Consider the following 13,311-nt stretch of genomic DNA (forward strand, 5'->3'; position numbering starts at 1 on the left):
GCATGTCCAATGTCAACCATAAATCACTTTAATCATATGAAACTCCCATTAAGTATACTCTTAAAAATGCCAAATAGAGCCCATATTTTAGTTCTTTGTATGGAAAATAGTGTCAGCGCTCTTGTGTGGTTTAGTTCCAGATTCAATTTTTCTGGTCTTCTGATTTTATTACTCACAGTCTGACTTTGCAGCTGCATAACATTAAAGGGACATGGAGTCTCTTGACCTAGGCAGATTTTTAACACTCCAGAAAGACCACTGATAATGATAGTGGGGAGGAGGTGAAATCTAAAAATCTTAATCTGAGTGGTTGATATGAACTGAACCAGATACAACAATGGAACTGTGGACAACTTTAGGCATGGAAAACACAGGAAGATAAAGGAGCATGTATGCATTGCCCCCATATGCACTGGCTAGTTTTTTGTGTGTGCGCCTAAATGAGAGCTGAGCAGTCTTGAAAATCTTACCCCAAATAACTGTCAACAAGAAATGTTCTCTCTGAAATTCTGTTGCCAATGAATATGGTGACTGTTCTCTTCTAGATTTCCCCCCTCCCTCTGCCTAACCCACATACTCAGTTCTGCGTATCATTCCCAATATAAACTGCAGAAATCTTAGGTGTACTCTTAACACAGTATGTCAAAGAAAAGGCAGAATCAGCCCAAACCCAGTAATTATTTATGAAGCAATAACTAATGGATTTACAGAAATCTAGGCACTCAAGTTATTTATAAAATGGGAAAGAACAAGGGGTCACATTGGAGGTATTTTCTTCTTTGCTGTTTCAGTTCAATGCTTTTGAACTTTGGTTCACTCAGCTGGACTAATATACAGAAGTACACGGGGCAATAAGAACGTTGGCACAGAAAGAATTCCAAGAAATTGCAATACAGTAGATGTTGACATTTATTTTCCAGACAATGCAGTGTACCAAATCCTTTATAAATATGTTTTCTTAGAATCTTTCCATATTCATATTTCTACAAGTAAATCCACATTTGTTGTGCAGGAGCTTAGAGCAAAAGGCTATTCAAGTGTTTCTCAGTTATGCTCACTTTCCGACAGGGGTGGAGTTTCACTGTATTGATAGTTAATATATTCTAGTTTCAAATGATTCTGCCACTACAGACTTGCTATGTTAAAATGTTGGGTTTTCTGAGGGCCTAATCCAAAGCTCATTCAAGTCAATGGAAATCCTTTAAAATTTCAGATAACTTTTTCTATACCTGAATGAGAGAATATGGACAGAGTACATCATTAAATTGGAATGGGCTTTGATTTGTTTACACACCGAATTTTCATGTGCAAATTGGGGGTAGCATTTTGCCTGTGGTATCAGTTGGTGACTTCAGATGACTTTCAGCCCTCAAAAGGTAACAAGCTGTCTATCAGTGTACATCTGCATTGCAGCTGGTCTATGAATTAGGCTTGTGTAGATGCATCCATGCTCGCTGTCTAAAAATACAAAGTGAGGTTGCGATGCAAGCTTCAGCTCAGGCTGCATAAGCGAGAATGTATCCGCAGGTGTCATATGGGATTGTGCAGCTTGCACTGACGTGCCCTGCAATGTGCTCCCCTCTATTTTTAGCAAGCAAGCTAGATTGCAGCTTGCACAGGTGTGTCTACAGAAGGTGCATATCCTATCCCAAGCTGCAGCGTGAATGTACCCTTTAAAATTTTGAGTAGGTTGCTAGAAAGATCTCATTAACAGAGAAATTAACCCTCTGTGAATAACCAGCCTCAGTACAGTAACTTCTCGAGGCATCATCCAGATTTCATGAGTCAATGTTTTAAAGTGTTGCCAGCTCTCAAACTCTTCTTTAAATGTTTAATTTGCGAAACGAATCAGGTCGCTCCTTTAGGCAGTCTTCTCTGCTGTGCTTATTTTGCCTTATCTCCACACACACTCACAGGCAGAGTATCCTGTTGCATACTGAAAAATCCTAGTGGGAGAGTGCCAACTTGCCAGAAGTTAGGTTGGCTTTGTTCTGTCACCGTCCCATTAAAATTATGAGACTCTAGTTTGCATAGAGTGAACTGTTTGGTTTGAACATAACACATTTTTTTCCCTCCAAACATTACTAAGGGAAGATTGATGAGATATTGTTTTAGCCATCTCGGTCAAATTCTTCATTCTTCACTTAAGCAAAATTCCCACTGACTTAAACCACAGCTTTTGGCCATAAACTATTTTGCTCTAGGTATGTAAATCAGCAGAGTCAGAAGAATCTCAAGTGACAAACTGAGGCATCATCAATCCATTAATGATAATTCTTTTTAATTTACCAGACAAGAGCAGAGGTAGCAGTGTTTGAAGGAAACCAAAAGTATTAGCACTATTGAAAAATGAGACCCAGGAAATTACTAAGCAGTTTAACTCCTTATTGGATGAAAGATTAGAACAAAAAGTAAAAATTCAGGTTTCTAATGTAATTAAAGGAATAGGAGAGAAATTCAAACACAAATTAATAAAACACAGGCTAACTATAGAGTTCTCCAACATGTATTCAAACCATGATGGATTGTACATGCGGTAAAGGCTAGATGAGTCGGCTTCAGTGTGGTCTGGAGAGTCTAGAGCAGAGCATTCAATAACTTTAAATGGGATCTGATGTTTGATGCTATGAAGCCTACAGAGCAGTGTTTCATTAAAAGTAATTTTTGGAGTAAATTTTTCTTTTTAATTGGAATGTGTGTGTGGTTTTTTTTGTTAGCTTGTTTTTAAAAAAGACCCACCCCAGTTGAAATCATGGCCATATCCATGTCAATTGGCATTTACCCAACCGACTGTCTTCATTTGGGCCAGGATTTTACCCCTCACCAGCAATGTAGTTGAGGGCAAAGATGGGTACACTGCTGTCATAAATATAAAGGGAAGGGTAAACACTTTTAAATTCCTCCTGGCCAGAGGAAAAACCCTTTCACCTGTAAAGGGTTAAGAAGCTAAGATAACCTCGCTGGCACCTGACCAAAATGACCAATGAGGAGACAAGATACTTTCAAAGCTGGAGGGGAGAGAAACAAAGGGTCTCTCTGTCTGTGTGATGCTTTTGCCGGGACTAGAACAGGAATGCAGGTCAGAACTCCTGTAAAGAGTTAGTGAGCAATCTAGTTAGATATACAGTAGATTCTGTTTTGTTTAAATGACTGATAAAATAAGTTGTGCTGAATGGAATGTATATTCCTGTTTTTGTGTCTTTTTGTAACTTAAGGTTTTGCCTAGAGGAATTCTCTATGTTTTGAATCGGATTACCCTGTAAGGTATTTACCATCCTGATTTTACAGAGGTGATTCTTTTACTTTTTCTTTAATTAAAATTCTCTTTTAAGAACCTGATTGCTTTTTCATTGTTCTTAAGATCCAAGGGTTTGGGTCTGTGTCTGTGTTCACCTATGCAAATTGGTGAGGATTTTTATCAAGCCTTCCCCAGGAAAGGGGGTGTAGTGCTTGGGGTGATGTTTCCAAGTGGACACTTCCCCTGTTCTTTGTGTAGCACTTTGGTGGTGGTACTGTTTAACCTAAGCTGGTAAGAACAAGCTTAGGGGGGGTCTTTCATGCAGGTCCCCACATCTATACTCTAGAGTTCAGAGTGGGGAAGGAATCTTGACTGTGTTTACCCACTTCTCATTTGGGGAATACAGAGTTTAGGTTAAGAGTTTACCCACTCTTTTTTCTTTTAACCACTACACCAATGCCCCTCACCTCTTTTACCCTTGAACTCTAATTCCTTGTGCAAAGGAATCTGAGAATAGCTAAATGAAGTTTGACAGGCGAGGTGAAATAAGAGACAAGGCTCCATCTAGTGTATGAGAGTATGCAGTTAGACTTTGTTTTTAGTTCTTTTAGCAAAGTACAGAAAAATTCAAAACCAGCAGGGCTGCCTCTGTTTGTCAAACAAGATTAACACTGGGCATCTAATATGAAGCATCAGCAAGTATGAGGACAAGCATATATTAAGAGTGGCTTTGGCTTTTGGTGCTTGCTCAGTAAGCATGAATTGTATACCATAGCACGTTTCATGTTCATTTTACATCAGTTCCACCTATAAATAGTTCATAATTGCTTCGTTAATAAAACAGGCAAGTTCTGTTATGAGGGTTGGCACCAGGGTACCAAAGATACTAACTATGGGAACAAATAGAAGGCAGAATGAAGAGTAGCAAAGTCTTAACAGGTTTCAGAGTAGCAGCTGTGTAGCTCACAAAAGCTTATGCTCAAATAAATTTGTTAGTCTCTAAGGTGCCACAAGTCCTCCTTTTCTTTTTGCGAAAGCCTTAACAGTAGGCAGAGTTAAGTGCAAAAAAAAAAAAAAAAAAAGTAGACATATAGGCCCCTTTTCTGGAGGGTGTGTGTGTGTGTGAGATCTACACTAGAGTAAAATGTGGTGGAATGGGATTCCTCCATTTTACTTGTCAATGTCATGGTGTGTTTTGCTATTCTAGGGGATGCTTTGTATTCAGGAGGGGGTATACAAAGGGGGGTAAGTCGTGGATGGTACATATACCAGCATGAAGAGAGAGAGGGCAATCTGTCACTGTAAACTCTTGAGCAGCCAGGTGCATCCATGAGAAGCACCTGCTTGAGTAGTTCCATAGTCAATAACACCAGCTGATGATGACTGTGGCAGTGTTCTAGCAGCAGCTTCTCTATAAAGATGAACAATTTCTCCCATGCATTAGGCGTGGAAAGGCTGTTGTGCTTCAGGCATACGTGAATTCTTGTGCCAATTCATGTGTCTTTTTTCTTGAATAAAAATTCATAAATTGTAAGGCCAAAAGGGACCACCGCTATGATGACCTGTTCTGGCCTTCTGCATTTTTGTAGACAATTCAAGGAAATGGAATCTAATTAGGTTTAAATTCTTGGTCCCACCCACAGTATTCCATCCCAGTCACGTAATACAGGATACTGTTATAAAAACATGACTTCTCAGAAGCTCAGTGCCAAACAGCAACTTGTGGTATTTGGTGACAGACATTCTCTAGGGTGCAGTCTGTGCTGTTGAACAGCTGTCCTCTCAATTCTCCAACCTGGTGTACTTTTTATGCTGCTTCGCTGTGAGAGCAACCACTCCTGGTCTGCTCACAGACAACCTCCAGCATGTAAATTATTGCTAGCTATACTGTGTACGTGCTATGGCCAGCCATTCTTGAATTGCACCTCAGAGCAGCACCAGCAAATTTCCAGTCCCAGACTTTCTCCAAGAAATATACATACTGTACTGTCCAGCCTTCTCCTGGACCACACAAGCTCATACAAAGCCTGTCATTTCATTAATAGAAAACGATATGCACAAATCCTGTTATCTCAAATGCAGTTTCCCAAACACTTCAGTCCAAGCACACTGTTAAGATAAAACAAGTTTAATTACAGAAAGATTTTTTTAAAGTGATTCCAAGTAATGAGGCATAAAAGTCAGAATTGGTTACAAAGAAACAAAAAGGTAAAATGCAACTAATACCTAACTTAACAAGCTAAGTGAATTCAAAGCAAAAGTCTCTCGCAGCATGCTTCAGCAGTCTTACTGGCTGAACTCCTTCCAGACTGGAAGTCCAGAGCTGTTTCTTTGCTCATCAGATATTGTGGCTGCTGTGGGTAGAGAGAATAGGAGGAATAACTTAGGGCGTCTGTTCCCCATTCTTTATACTTTTTCCTCCTCTTTGAGAGTCGTGTCCAACTGAGGTTCAGGAGACAGTCAGTCTGTGGGGATTTTGCCAAGATGTAAATTTCTCGCTCATACCCTTTTTCCTGCCAAAGAGTGGCCAGTCAACGAGGTGATGGTCCAAGGTTTCATTGACACCTGGCTGTGGCATCAATTTGCCTTTTGTCTCTGGTTTGTGACTGGCTGCTTTTCTAAACTTGGAACATGTCTCAGTAATGTCATACATTAGAATTTTATAACTTTACATACAATGTTGCCACACACATTTAACCAGGACAATAATGATCAGCAAATTGTGAGTTTTCAGATGATCTCAAGGCATAGTTTGTACAAAATCTATCATAGTCTTGAAAAAGGGATAGACATAGGGCTACAAACTGTCAGTGACCATTTGCAGTGTTAGTCCCATATTTATGTTCACTGAGAGAAGATGAGGGGATCCCAATTCTATCCCTTCCTGCTCCTCTTTGGGAAAATATAGGGATGAGTGAAGATGAGATCAGGGTCTTGGGTACCACAGTGATGGGCACAGACGACGTCTTTCTTTCCTTTCAGAAGGAGAGGAGTTGATGGAGAAGCCATGGAGCCTTTCTGATGTTCTCATGGTAAAATTGGTGTCTGTGTAGGCACAGAAATTGAAGTGTTCCAAACCCCAGTTTGAGAGCCCCTGCAGTTGTGTGAATGCTCTTGCAGGTAATGTGCCACGGTCCTGAGTGCTAAATAAATAAGATCTAAATGTTTTAACCCAGTTAATCCTGAACACTCTCACCAAGGTTTTGTGATGAAGTCCTTGCAGGATTTATAGGTTATAAACTAAATCCCTGCCTTTGCCTTTTGTCACAGTAACGAAGGCAGATGTGAACTTCAGAGTCCAGTGAAACGTTTTCTGGCTCTCGTTCCTGTTTACATGATTCAGGAGTTGGCAACCTTTCCTCAGCAAATATACCCCTAACTCTGAATAGAAATAGCCATTGAAGGGTGATACTGTCAGCAACCAAAGAGGATTAAAACTGTCTAGCAATAGGCTTGTAAATACATTTTGTCAATTTGGCTGCTTTTTAAAAAAGTGCATACACTTTGAAGAAGGTTAAGGAGAGTGTTCCTGCTCCATATCTGCCTCACTCTATGTAGGCCTGAGCAAGATATTAAGAAAAGACTGAAATCTGAGGTCTCTACATTTTGCTAAAACTCTATGAAACTGAATCAATGCTATGACAAAACTGTTAAACTTGGTATTTTTTTGCTTGAAAGCAAGCCTGGTTTTGAGCTGAAACAGGAATATTTTTTTAAATGTATTTTTGGTAATGATCAGTTTTTGCTCTTCACTGTGTTCTAAAGATCATGTGTTCTAATATGTAAACTCTCATTTCACACACTCTCTCTGAAACTGATCCATTTGTTTTGTTCTGCAGGAGTCCCAGAATGAAACTGGGAAATTATTTACATACAACCTTATTTCTGGTATATCGATGAGTGAGTGTTTATTTTATTGACTCAAGGATATCCATTCATAAACATTTATCTTCTTGGTGTTTATCAGAAGCATAATGCAGAAACCATGCTTTCATATATTTATTTAAAATGTGATATTTCATTTAATTAATTGAGCCACATCTGGCTTAAAATATAATTTTTAACTTAGAACCCAAGAACGGCCACACTGGGTCAGACCAAAGGTTCATGTAGCCCAGTCTTCTGTCTTCCGAAAGTGGACAGTGCCAGGTGCCCCAGAGGGAATGAACAGAACAGGGAATCATCAAGTGATCCATCCCCTGTTACCCATTCCCAGCTTCTGGCAAGTAGAGGATAGGGACATCATCTTTGCCCAACCTGTCTAATAGCCATTGGTTCACCTGTCCTCCATGAACTTACCTCGTTCTTTTTTGAACCCTGTGGTTCTGGTAGTCTTGGCCTTCACAACATCCTCTGGTCCATTTTTTTTTTTTTTTATATTGGATGTAGTGATCTGCAGAGTTAGTATCTTTTTTTTCCCCTTATGTGCACTCTGAATAGACAAATTCAGACGAGAAATAGAGCACAGTTTTAAATGAGGATAATTAAATGTTAGCTAGGGTTGTGGTGGGTTCTGCATTATTTGTAGCCTTTAAATCAAGACAGGATGGTTTTCTAAAAGATATGCCATAGTTCAAACAGAAACTACTTGATGCAGAAATTATTGGGTGAGGTTGTTTTGAGTTATATTTATGCAGGAAATCATTTCATCATGAGGGTAGTTAATCATAATGGTCCCTTCTGGCATTGAGGGATATGATTTATGTATTAGGATGGTGTTAGGCAACATGGCTACTTGTATACTTTACATGTATTTCTCTAAATGCACAGTCTTCTGCTAACACAAGGGATCCAGTCAAACTTCCACTGAAGTATATGGGAGCCTCTCCACTGATTTCAATGGTTAAAGCTAATTCTCAAAATCTACTTGTTTTTGCTTGCTGTCCGCCAATTGCTCTAGGGCAGTTTCCTCCTTTTTCACTTCCTTATTGCCTCGGTATAAAAAGAATCAGAATTTCCAACTTCAAACACCTCAGCTTTATTGATTAACAGTTGTCTTCCTTTCATTGCTCTTTTTCTGTGTAAAGCACCATGTAAGTTCATGGTATGGCCTAAATAAATAATAGGCATTAAAATGTCACTAAAAATATATTCCCGGCCCTATTCCTGCCCCCAAGATCCCTTAGATAACTTTTGGGGTTTTACAATCACGTTTCTGTATTCTTTTTTAAAAGTGTGTTTTCTCTTCCTTGTTGCTGTGTGAAAGACTCACACAAATGGGATACAAATTGACTGTAGGAGAAACAGTAAAGCTGATTAAAGGAATTGCTGCAAAATACTTAAAGCAAGCGAAAAGCATCATGAAGGTTTTCCTTCAGTCTCCTCCAGTTTATAGCAATCTAACCTGTAGGAACAATAAGTTTAAAGAGAAAAAGTTGCAAACTCAAGTTACATTTAAGTTGATAATGTCCCTTTTGACTGATACCTGGAGATGAGTAGACACTCCAGAGACCTTGGCCTGATTGTGTGTTGCCCTGTGGTCTCTTTGTCCTTTTCTGGTGACATAAAGTAATGGCTAAAGGAAGCAGATCTCCCCAAGGAATATCCTCCGAGAAGGAGCACTCCCCAGCTGACATAGAGCTGGCTGAGCAACATACTCAACACACTCATGGTCCCCTTATGACCTTGACCTGTTGTAAAAGGGGAACGAGGGGTGTGTGGCCAGCTAGCATTTCATGGCTGCCCACAGGTGCAAGCAGACTATGGGCAGTCCAAGATAAATTAGAGTAGTGTGCAGCTCCTGTAATCTCCACTGGGCACTGAAGTATGCCCACAACAGCATCAGGGCAAACCACATTTGTTGCACATTCCCCTCTCCCCGACTTTTTGCAATGGGCATAGGAATGGAAGGCGTCAGATATAGGGCTTCAGAATTAGCTGAATTGGCAGCCCCAAGCCTTCAAAAGCAATGAGTTAGGCCCCCAAAATCATGAGCAGCTTAAAAATATTTTAAAAAAATCACTTGAGGTTACTTTTGTTTGCTTTCTGATTTAGTTTTAAATCTTGTTAAGCTTTTCTTGGCAACTAAGAGGGCTAGAAACTTATTCTTCCCTCCCCCCCCCCCCTTTTTTTTTTTTCTCTTGGTGACCTGTTTGCATAATCGCTTGCCTCCAGGAAGTGGGACTTTAGCCATGATATTTGGTATTTATCTTAAAGTTGGCAATGCTGACTTTGTATGTTATATAATAAAGATCACTTTGATCTTAGAATTGTCTCTGCAACAGAAATTATTGTGGGGGCTTGTTTTCTCCATGTATGTAACATGCATTACTGTTAATAGGGTGCACACGTTGATGGGAAAGTAGATCTAAGAGTACCAGAGCACAGAATTTGCATTGTGATTTTTCATTATTGTGGTTGTTTGTGATTCTTTAATCAAGTCTTACGTGAGTATTTCCGTTTCTCACTTTTAAAAGTCCTGTTTATTCAATACAACTGAACCAGGATGTCGTGTGTGTAAAGAGATGAGATTTAGGGAACCTTTGAATTGTTTAGAAATTATTATCAAACACAATTGTAACAAGTTAAGTCAGTAAACAAAGAATCCAGGATGAACAGAGGAATTTAGTTCCTGAATTACTACACCACTGTAAACTTTTTTTTCCCCCTTGGAGAGGATCCGATAAATGAGAAATAAGTGCAGAAACTGAGAACATTCAACTTGAGTTATTCCTGTTTTCGTTCAGTGGGGCTGCTCACAGGAGTGAGTTTACAGGTCCCAAGAGTCAAGTGATAATCAACATAACTCATTATTCTTTTAACTAAATGACATGAGGTCAGATTTTAGGGCCAACCAGTTGTAAAGCTGTAGTGTAGTGAAATTAACAAACTTTTTGTCTACCCATTGGCGACAGTATTATCTTCCTATTTGTTTACCTAGATAAAGAAGGTAAATTTTACATTACAAAACTCCTAAACTGTAGAGATTATCAGGGTGGTGGTATCTCCTGTCTGCTCCATTTTACCACCTTTTGGCTTTTATTGTAGCGGGTACTCTGTTTTTTGCAAACATGTTTTTTATCAGTAAGTACTGATAATAGGTAAGTAGTGTCTGAATTGCTTGGAAAAGTCTTTAACAAGGTGACTAATAAGACTTTCAAGTGAAAGGCAAATCTTTAAAGCCAGCTCATAGCAGATACCTGTGAAAGAGAAGCATAAGTTTGTTCTCATGGTGCAAGGCTTTGAAAGTTTATTGGATAATACTTTATTAACTAAAGTCGGCTACATCTTTAGATTATTTTTTGACACCTTGCAATTGCTGGAAAGCTGGAAGTCAACCTTACCTAACCGTTTTTCCGTCTTCTCTGTGGGGATTCTGCCTCAGTGTCTTTCAAACACAGCTGAAAATAGGTTCTATAACAGTTCTAATGGAGTCAACTAATGACATCAGTATAGCTTTGACTATAGTGTTTGTTACAGTTATGAGTCCTTGTGGCACCTTGTTTTTGCTGATATAGACTAACACGGCTACCACTCTGAAACCTGTTACAGCTATGTCCTTATGACCAGGAGGACCTGGTTTCCTTTTCTTAAACTTGGAAGGTGAAAATGGTTTACTCTTTAAAGAAAATACATATTTAAAGGCCCTGTCTTCCCACACATAGGCTGCATTTGCCTAAGGAGCAGTAAACTCCAAGCTTTCACACACAATGTTTCCAAAAGTTGTTCTACCTGATAGCAGAGTTTGTCCCATGGTGGAAGCAAGAAGGGGTTCATCTCCCAGAAGCCAACAGAAATAGAGGTCACTTACTGTTGCAGTCCCTCCTGGACCCTTCTGCTTCTCCAGGCCCCTCTGGTCTTCTGAGTTGTTCAGTTTCTGTGAAAGTCCTGGTTGCTAGGGGATCCTTTGCTAGCCAGTGCTCTCGGACTGCAGAGTAAGTGAGCATTAGTGCTTGTGTGACCAGGCCATTAATTTGTGAATGGGACAGCTGCTTTCGGTAGCATTTCTCCCCCCCTCCCCCCTCAGTATCCAGCTAAAGTTTCATTAAGTCAGTGGGCCTACTAGCAATGTAGTTATTTGTATGTAGGTCTTCACAGGATTGGACCCTAAAGCTACAGACCATTCTTTATTTCTTCAAATCATGGCACAGCATGTGTATCTACTGTTCTGGGATTCTCTGATCAAGTACTTTGTGAAGTAGCTTAATATCTTGTTGGTAAGATATAAGTATATCATAAATTGTGGAACCGTGATTCTGAATTTCTTCCCATTCACTTTTAAATGAGGCTTTTCATTTTACTGTGACAAGCAGCACTCCCCCCCCCCCCCCCCGCGCCCCAGGTAGGTGCTGGATTAAACAGGTCTGTTGATGCAGACAGACGCTAGGGCACCATTCTGGCATGGCACAGAACTCTGCTTGGATTGGAGTTGCCAGGGTCTTATCTGGAACCACCCCTAGTGACATATCCACTGCCAGGACTTAGTTTGACTTTCACTCTTCTCCAAGGGCTTGCAGAACACCTTACAGAGGTGGGGGGTGGGGGGGGGGGAGATGGAAGCTCTTAGAGTTCAGATGTTCATGCCATGCTCCTTTGAAAGCTTCTATCTGTAAGTGAGACTTTATTTCAGAAACAGCACTCTGAACAAATTGTCTGATTTTGTGATGGAGGCTTTGTTCTGAGAGTTAAAAATACTGTGCTTGTTAACTTGTCCTCGTCACCTCGCTTGAAGCTACAACAGCTGTGTCTGACTGGCTAAGACAGAGATAGCAACTTTCGGTAGGGGGAACCTAGAAATGCTTTAATTTGTTTTTAATGACTTTTGAAATTAAGCAAAATATGGTGGTTGGGCTAAAGCAGGGTTTGATATAGGATATAAATGTACTGTGTGGGTTGGGATGACATGATTAGTTCTGTTTCTTATTTATTATACTCACGCTCATTTCTTAATGCATCAACACAGGGATACGTGTAGGGCAAATTTTCCTTTGCTGAAATTCTTGGTTTTATCTTGAAGCTTTTTTTTCTTTTTTTACTGACATCTCCTGGTTAAATTGAGGTATATTACATATATCCATATTAAATTATTTTATAGTGATTATTTTTAACCAATATATTTGAAAGTCTCTTTTATGTATTTTGAACTTATAATTATCCTCTGAGCTTTTAACAGACAAACTGTAAAATCCTTTATTTCTGTGACCTTTGCAACTTCTAGATATTGCCTCTTTACATTTACCCTGCTTAGAGATATGGTGATAAAGTTTTCTAAACAATGTGTCCCCAAGTGAATAGGCATTCAAGCAAATCAACTTACGGCATTTTATTAAGCCAAGACTCCTGCAAAAGCCACCGCCAGAGCTTAATAATTATTTACTGAATGCGCTCAGGTCATGAGAGAGGTTTTCATTAAGATGGAAAAGCATTATGTTCAGCAGCTTGTGAAGGTGTGTTTTAAAGACTGGAAGAAAAAAAATGGAAAAATACTAAATAGTACACAACTGTTTAATAGAATTTTTAATTAAAAAAAATCCATGCATAACTGTAGGTTAAAGATAATTGCATTCTGTAAAGTCCTTCTGTTTCAACAATTAATTGATCATTTGTGAGACTTTTTTGTCTCTATAAAAACTGATTTTGATTTACCTGCTGATTTCCCCCCCATCTCCCCCCCCCCCCCCCCCGCAAACTGGCTTTTTGAAAGATTCTTTAGTCCCGCAACTGCTGACAATACACCCAGGTGCATCCCACTATAGAACACACCCGTTTTGCTGCGTACTGAACTGAGAGTACATCCAACTGTTTGATGGACTTCTAAATGGTGTAGTTGGAGGAGAGCAGCTCAGAGCAAGTGTAGTTTGGGATGAACACAGAAAACATTGGTGGGGGAAATGGGGAGGAGGATGTGTTTCTGTCAGCAGCAAAGTAGGCTGCTTGCTATTGCACTTATCTCCATGAGCCCTTCACTTTCAAATGTGGAAAATTTCAGTTTCCTGCTTCAAAGCAGCAGGAAATGTATGGTGTATGTGGACCTATATCAAACATTATAAGAGTAATTCTGTCAGGTTTACTGCGCTGTCCTTGGCAGGAAAGGATGTAGCAGAGTGCCAAGATTCCCCCCCCTCCCCCATATT

At 39.7% G+C, this 13,311-nt stretch overlaps 1 protein-coding gene across 8 annotated transcripts in view; it reads left to right on the forward strand.

Annotated features, from left to right (window-relative positions):
- Positions 1-13,311, forward strand: part of MITF (melanocyte inducing transcription factor) — a 169,268-nt gene that overhangs the window by 77,025 nt on the left and 78,932 nt on the right. For 2 of the 8 annotated variants that reach the window (XM_084634191.1, XM_084634192.1), the window contains exon 1: positions 11,726-11,786. The exons of 4 other annotated variants lie outside the window; for them this stretch is intronic. In XM_084634191.1, the coding sequence (XP_084490317.1) occupies positions 11,731-11,786 (56 nt within the window). In that variant the 5' untranslated portion in view covers positions 11,726-11,730. Of the gene's footprint in view, positions 1-5,409; positions 6,359-11,725; positions 11,787-11,828; positions 11,957-13,311 lie in introns of those variants that run through there. 2 more of the 8 variants (XM_084634193.1, XM_084634194.1) reach the window with 2 other exon arrangements.

Source organism: Lepidochelys olivacea (genome assembly GCF_965140295.1).
Source record: "Lepidochelys olivacea isolate rLepOli2 genome assembly, chromosome: 7".
Classification (NCBI taxonomy): domain Eukaryota; kingdom Metazoa; phylum Chordata; order Testudines; family Cheloniidae; genus Lepidochelys; species Lepidochelys olivacea.